This window comes from Solea senegalensis, linkage group LG9, assembly GCF_019176455.1.
Source record: "Solea senegalensis isolate Sse05_10M linkage group LG9, IFAPA_SoseM_1, whole genome shotgun sequence".
Taxonomy (NCBI): domain Eukaryota; kingdom Metazoa; phylum Chordata; class Actinopteri; order Pleuronectiformes; family Soleidae; genus Solea; species Solea senegalensis.
In genome coordinates, this window is record NC_058029.1 from 25,558,873 (window position 1) to 25,566,322 (window position 7,450).

The 7,450-nt window shown below is 47.9% G+C and overlaps 1 protein-coding gene across 1 annotated transcript; it reads right to left on the reverse strand.

Moving 5' to 3' along the window:
• Window positions 1-164: 164 nt before the first annotated feature.
• LOC122774993 (DC-STAMP domain-containing protein 2-like) lies at window positions 165-7,428 on the reverse strand. The gene is made up of 15 exons (XM_044034652.1): window positions 7,278-7,428; window positions 6,638-7,068; window positions 6,421-6,522; window positions 6,023-6,217; window positions 5,550-5,615; window positions 5,262-5,475; window positions 4,999-5,156; window positions 4,136-4,300; window positions 3,892-4,059; window positions 3,532-3,632; window positions 2,349-2,494; window positions 2,136-2,269; window positions 1,124-1,217; window positions 708-875; window positions 165-629 (listed from the first exon to the last, which is right to left on the reverse strand). The coding sequence occupies exons 1-15, from the start codon at window positions 7,376-7,378 to the stop codon at window positions 452-454; spliced, it is 2,421 nt and encodes an 806-aa protein (XP_043890587.1). The 5' UTR covers window positions 7,379-7,428; the 3' UTR covers window positions 165-451.
• Between the last annotated feature and the right edge of the window lie 22 nt (window positions 7,429-7,450).

Sequence of the window (7,450 nt, forward strand, 5' to 3'; positions counted from 1 at the left end):
ATATATTACCTCAGTAGGTGGTGTTTTTAGCATACATACCTCAGTAGGTGGTGTTTCTTCATATATACCTCAGTAGGTGGTGTTTTAGCATATATACCTCAGTAGGTGGTGTTTCTTCATATATACCTCAGTAGGTGGTGTTTTCATAGCTAATTAAAGAAACAGCAGATCAAATATTTTATTCCCTTTCACAATATCGACTGTGTAACTATGGCTTCACATCAGAAAAGGTCAAAGGTCGCCTTCTGCCTGCTGACCTTTATCACATTCACGTTGTTAAGGTGATGACCTTTGACCCTTCACTTATCTACGGATCTGATGCTTCACGTGTTTCTGTCTTTCATTTGATTCTCTGACAACTTTATCACCAAATTAAACATGATTTACCATCCTGGACTGGATCCTGGACTGGGCTCTAGACTGACTCCTGGACTGGTTCCTGTACTGGGATCTAGACTGATTTCTGGACCGGGTCCTGAAGGGTTTGGGGACAGTCTGGTCTCTGTACGACGACTGTGAGCAGCGCCTCCTCCTGGTGCCTGCTGGATCTTGGGGAGTAGATGGAGTAGAAGGATCCGTTGCTGTGGGACTCTTCAGAAGTGGTCTGGTCCTGGTCCTGGTCTATTTCACTGAGCACAGACAGAGTGGGAAAAACATGATCACAGCGTCTGAATTCCCTTGTGTTGTTATTGAGTCTTGAGTCATACCTGAGCTCCACCCTGACTCCTCTATCTGAGGGCTCACTGGGTCTGGGTCTGCTCGGTGTTGCCATGGCGACCCTCCTGTCCGTCAGCGCCCTGGCCCGCGGGTTGGTGATATGGTTTGACCTCAGCGCCGCCGACCACAGAACGAGCTGCTCGTCATCGCTGGAGTCGCTGAGGCACGTATGAGAGTGAGTCAGCAATATTTAGGAAAATGATGACTTGCAACATTGGAACAGTGGAAATCAGCAGTATTAAAGTGTGAGTCAGCAGTTCTGTTCACGTGTTAGTGAGATGAACGTGATTCAGCTACAATTTAAGCCTGAGTCAACAATATTAACAGTTACTGATATTAGAATGAAATGAGTCAGCAGTTTTTTGTGCCTCACATGTGATCATTGTTTAATAACATAAGAACTCACAGCTCCTCCTCGTTGTCTTCTTGGAAGGTCAAAGGTCGAGTACAGACAACACACATGTTTCCCAAACTGTCAAAACATGGCCGACAGAGCAGTCCTGAAAAAAGCAGACAGGAAGTGACACATTTCTATCACAATAAAAGCTTTAAACTGGAGCTGTGTGTGTGGGCGGGTCAAAAACAGCAGAAGCTCCTCCACCAGTGCTGAATAAGAGGAAACACTGACCTCAGGTCTGCTTTCTACCTGACAACAGCTGAGTCAACATCACCTAGAGCTGCAGGACACGCCCTCAGGACACGCCCTCCGGACATACACACACACACATTTTACAGTTTCACAGTTAAAGAGTTGTACAGTTAGTGTATATGTCCCGCCCACTTAGTGTTAACAGTAGATAGAAACTGACTTATTACTTATACTGTGTTTATATACAGGTGTTGATCATATTTATATACAGGTATTGATCGTGTTTATATACAGGTATTGATCGTGTTTATATACGGTGTTGATCGCGTTTATATACTGGTGTTGATCGTGTTTATACAGGTGTTGATCGCGGTTTATATACTGGTGTTGATCGTTTATATAAAGGTTTGATCGTTTTATATACAGGTGTTGATCATATTTATATACAGGTATTGATCGTTTTTATATACAGTGTTGATCGTGGTTTATATACAGGTGTTGATCGTTTTTAGTGTACAAGTGCTGATGTTGGTTTATATATAGGTGTTGATCGTGTTTATATACAGGTGTTGATCGTGTTTATATACTGGTGTTGATCGTGTTTATATAAAGGTTTGATCGTGTTTATATACAGGTGTTGATCATATTTATATACAGGTATTGATCGTGTTTATATACAAGTGTTGATCGTGTTTATATACAGGTGTTGATCGTGTTTATATACAGGTATTGATCGTGTTTATATACAGGTATTGATCATGTTTATATACAGGTATTGATCGTCAGACTGACGGACGAAACAAAAAATACAGGTATTGACTGCGCTCACCTGGACACTGTGGGACATCACACTTGACCGCGTTGACCGTGTCCTTGGACTTCAGCTCTTCTCCACAGCTCAGACAGGTGAGTGGTGATGTCACCCCTAGGAGGCGGGACAAGTAAACTCCTCCTCCAGGTAACCTTATACACAGAAACAACATGTTATTTTCAGGTCAAAAATGTCTCCACTTCCTGTCGACTCGTGAAAGGATGTTTGTACCACAGTAGAAGGGTTTGAAGAAGACTCCTCCCTCTTCCTGCTCCTCCTCCTTGGTCAGCCAGGCTCCTGACCGCACACCTCCTCAGCGCCGCCCCCTCAACCTTCCTCTGAGCCAGGATCTGCTGATGGAGGAACTGAATCCTCTCCTGACAAACAAGGGCCACAAGGGGGAGCGGTTGTTCACAAGCTCATGATTTATATAAACAATATCTGTGTATATGTAGACTGTAGTTCAGGTCTCAGGGTTGTTAAGGTCTCAGGGTTGTTCAGGTCTCAGTGTGTTTCAGGTCTCAGGGTGCTTCAGGTCTCAGGGTGCTTCAGGTCTCTGGGTGGTTCAGGACTCAGGGTGCATCAGGTCTCAGGACGGTTCAGGTCTCAGTGTAGATCAGGTCTCAGTGTAGCTTCAGGCCTCAGGGTGCCAGATCTCAGTGTGCTTCAGGTCCAGGTGCTTCAGGTCTCAGGGTGCTTCAGGCCTCAGGGTGCTTTCAGGTCTCAGGGTGCTTCAGGTCTCTGGGTGGTTCGGGGTCAGGGGTTCAGGTCTCAGTGGGCTTCAGGTCTCAGGGTGCTTCAGGGCTCAGGGTGCTTCAGGTCTCAGAGTGCTTCAGGCATCAGGGTGCTTCAGGCCTCAGGGTGCTTCAGGCCCTCAGGGTGCTTCAGGTCTCAGTGCTTCAGGTGCTTCAGGCTCAGGGTGCTTCAGGCCTCAGGGTGCTTCAGGTCTTAGGGTGCTTCAGGCCTCAGGGTGCTTCAGGTCTCAGGGTGGACGGGTTCAGACTTGTCTTCTTCATCTTCTCTAACTTTCATTCTGCAGATTCTTCACATTCTTTAGTCTCAGAGTGACCTTTAACCCACAACAGCTACTGTCTGTCTGTCTTCACCTGTCTGTCTGCAGCAGCTCTGCTAAATTGTGATGCTAATTTCAATACAGCTAACTAAGAGAGCTACATCCGTGACATCTTCTTCACTGCAGTTTGCTTGTTTGTAATTGCAGTAATTAAGCAGTTTTACTGCTGTTTACTACTTAACCCGTTAAGTGGTTTAACAGGTTAAGTAGTTATAGTAGTATAACAAGTAATAACCTCTGAATACTTACTACTACTACCTGTTAAACCCTTTAACGGGTTAAGTATATTTATATATACAGTATATCTATATAGATATACACATACAGTACACACACACACACCTGTTCTCTGTGTGGATAATATGAAGCACAGATGAGTCGTGGGCAGCGCTGAACAAATCCTCCAATCAGAGAGACGAGCAGAGCCTGACCCAGCAGAAAACCTGTGACAACGTGAACACATGAACACATGAGAGCATAACACCATGAACATGAGTATGAGAACCCGAGAATATGAGAGTATGAGAACATGAGAACACAAGAGCATGAGAACATAAGAGTATGAGACCATGAGAACATGAGAGAATGACAACATGAGAGTATGAGACCACGAGAACATCATAGTATAAGAACATGAGACCAAACTTTCTCAGCTGCTCCACTGGTGCAGTGATTGATGAAGTGATGATGTCACTTCCTTACCCAAGAGGAGGCAGGTGTTGTGGTCGGGCTCTGATGGCTGCAGCAGACACTTCCTGCTGATCACTGTGATGTTCCCTTGCTGTAGGACGTTAAATGAGGACACCAGGTCTCTGAAGATGTCCGAGGCGAACCCGGAACCATTCACCTGCATCGCCACGGTGACCGGAGCTGACGCAGGAGGACAGAGCCGCTGTCATGGTTATTGTATCACAGTCGCTTTCACGCATAGGACACATGGACTCACCTCGGGCCACCACGTCCTCTGTCACCAGGTGGCGCACTTGATCCAGGACCCAGAACACCAGGAAGTCCAGTGCCACCATCAGGCTGCCCACCACTAAGTGTTTGAAGACTGAGACCACACCCACCAACACAGCCCGCTGCTCGTTACTCGACAGAGACCACGACACTAGACAATAGACAAGACGCTTCAGCTAAACATGACTCAGCATGTTTGTCCTCTGACATCATCAAACATTGTTCTGGTGAAGTGAGGGAGACCCCTAGTGGCATAAATGATATACTGTGCACTTAAGTCAATCATAAGAAGAAGCACACTTTAGAAATGCATCATTCAAACTCAAAATAATCTTTAGCTGCAGGTCACACGGTGGTGTAGCGGTTAACACTGGTGTTTCTGCGGGAGTTCTCATGTTCTCCCCATGTGTGCGCAGGTTTTCTCCAGCTTCTCCAGCTTCTCCAGCTTCTCCAGCTTTTCCAGGTTCTCCAGGTTCTCCAGATTCTCCAGGTTCACTAGCTTCTCCAGGTTCTCCAGATTCTCCAGGTTCCCCAGCTTCTCCAGGTTCTCCAGATTCTCCAGATTCTCCAGGTTCCTCCCACAGTCCAAAAACATGCAGATTTGGAGATTGAGTAAATTGGACACTCTAGATTGAGAGTGGATGGTCGTTCGTCTCTGTGTCCCTGTGACGGACAGGTGAACTGTCCAGGGTGTGACCCCGCCTATGGCCCTATGTCAGCCTCTGTGACCCTCATGTGGAGGAGAAAGATCTTTAGCTGAGCTCTGCTCTAAATGCTGCCCTCTACAGTTCAGTCAGGCATGAAATCTCTCACACACACGCACACACACACACACACAGGTGTACTGACATGGTGAGATGTAGGTCTTGGCTTCTCTGCGTGTGATTGGCAGAGCTGTGGCTCCGCCCTCTGAGGTCACCTGCTGGTCGAGCTCTTTAAACTGAGCGGTGATGTAGATATTGTCAAAGTCGAGGTCGCGGAGATACTGACGTCTGTACTGCGCTGCCCTGCTCACACACACACACACACACACACACACACACAGGTGTGTTACAGTGTAGCGCCCCCTGTTGTCTGCCCTGCATGTCACAGCTGTAGGACACATGTCTGACCTGTAGAAGGCGAGGGTGAGCAGCATGAGGCCGGCGTATTTTAACGGCTCGCTCAGTCTGCGAAACAGCTGCAGGTCAGAGGAAATCTCCGCCATGATGTCCTGCGTCATCTGCTGAGGACTGCGGCTGCTGTCGGCGTCCAGGTCAAAGGTCACTGAGGCCGAGATGTTGAACTCAAACTGGCGCTTCATTCGCTCGAACGCTGCAACCACGGCTGAGAAGAGACACGGAGACGGACTGAGCAGAAGAATGATCAACGTTTACCAAAGAAGACATGAAGACACTCACGAGTTGCCAAGCGTGTCCTCAGGACTCTAGCCACGTAAGACGGGATGAGACAGAAGAGGTCTCCAACTGAGGGACACAGAGAGACAATCACAGAGAGACAATCACAGAGAGACAATCACAGAGACAATCACAGAGAGACAATCACAGGGAGACAATCACAGAGACAATCACAGAGAGACACAAAGAGACAAAAGACAAAAACACAAAGAGACAAAACACACAAGAGACAAAAACACAAAGAGACAAACACACAAAAGAGACAAACACAAACACACAAAGAGACAAACACAAAGAGACAAAGAGACAAACACAAAGAGACAAACACAAAGAGACAAACACAGAGACAAACACAGAGACAGTCTTCAGAGGCTAAATGTGTTTTTCTTTTTTAGCCGAGTGAGCTAAACTTAGCTTAGCTTAACTCAAATGAAAACAAAAGTCAGAGATGTGTACAACAGCAGCTTCACACTGACCATAGGCGATGTTACACAGCGGCATGAAAGCGCTGATGATGTCACACAGGAAGTTGAAATCTCCCAGCAGGTGGCTGCAGTCGCTCTGAGCCTCGGTGAAAAGTCTGCGGCACTTCCTGTACGGAGAACCCACTTTCTCGTTACACACGTCTCCAATGTCCGCCAGGAAGTGGAGGATGTTCCTCAGGATACGAGCTGGGGGTCAGAGGTCAAAGGTAAGTGTGAGCACACCTGTGTGATGAAGTGTAAAGTGTAAAGTGGTGAAGTGATGAAATGGTGAAGAAGTGTGAAGTGAAGTGTAAAGTGGTGAAGTGTGAAGTGATGAAATGGTGAAGTGTGGTGAAATGATGAAGTGTAAAGTGGTGATGAAGTGGTGAAGTGGTGAAGTGAGGACTCACCAACATGTCGGACGCCGTCAGTCAGAGCAAAGATGAGATTTTGAACTCTGTTCGCCACAGAATAAACGTTAGACGAGATTTCTCTGATTCTGTCCAACGCAGCTACACACACACACACACACACACACACGCGTCAGCTGCCCGTAACCCTAGCAACAGTATTTCACTGGTATTTTCAGAAGCATATTGTTGATATTTTTTTGTGGGCGGGTCTTACAGAAGAGGGGCGTGGCTGATCTCTGCATGAGTTCTTGTGTCTGATTGGCTGTCAACTCCGCTCCACACAGCAGACTGGCGGCGGCTCGCTCCGTGTTTTCAAACACGTTTGTGATCGGTCCAGACACCAGCAGTGACACAAACAGGAAGAGCAGGAAGTGCCTGCCGCGAGCCGAGCACAGCGACGGCAGCATCACCGTGACGACGGCCCTGACTGCGGCTGACAGGCCCATACTGAAGGAGGCGGGCAGCGCCACCACCAGGCTGCTGTGGACACTGACCCACAGAGACTGCTGCTGCACAAACACGGCCATGACACCGTACACACATGCTAACAACAGCCCCGACACAAAGCCCACAAGACTCCACCCACCCTCCACCATGTGACCTTTGACCCTCCTCCAGGTGAAGCGATGAGACAGTCCTGCTGACCTGTGGACAGAAGCGAGACGTAAAGGATCTAACGGTGATAACAGCTGAGACATCTGAGCTCTACTCTGACTGGAATTTAAAGGGATAATCCAGCTGTGAGCGCCCCCTGCTGCTGAGAACCAGCCTGCCTCACGTCTGCCAGCAGAGACACAAGGGAGAGTGACTGTGTGTGCGTGTGTGTGGGAGAGTGAGTGAGTGTGTACTCGTACCTGCTCAGGACTCCTCTGACAGTGCGCCTGACTCCGCCCCCTTCCACCTGGACGATGGTGACATCACATTTCATGTGTCTTCTCTTGTCTCCGGTCTCCATCTGTCCTGTCCTGTCCTGTCCGTCCACAGTGTCTGTGCGCAGGTGAAGTCGCTTTGTCACTCATCATTTTAT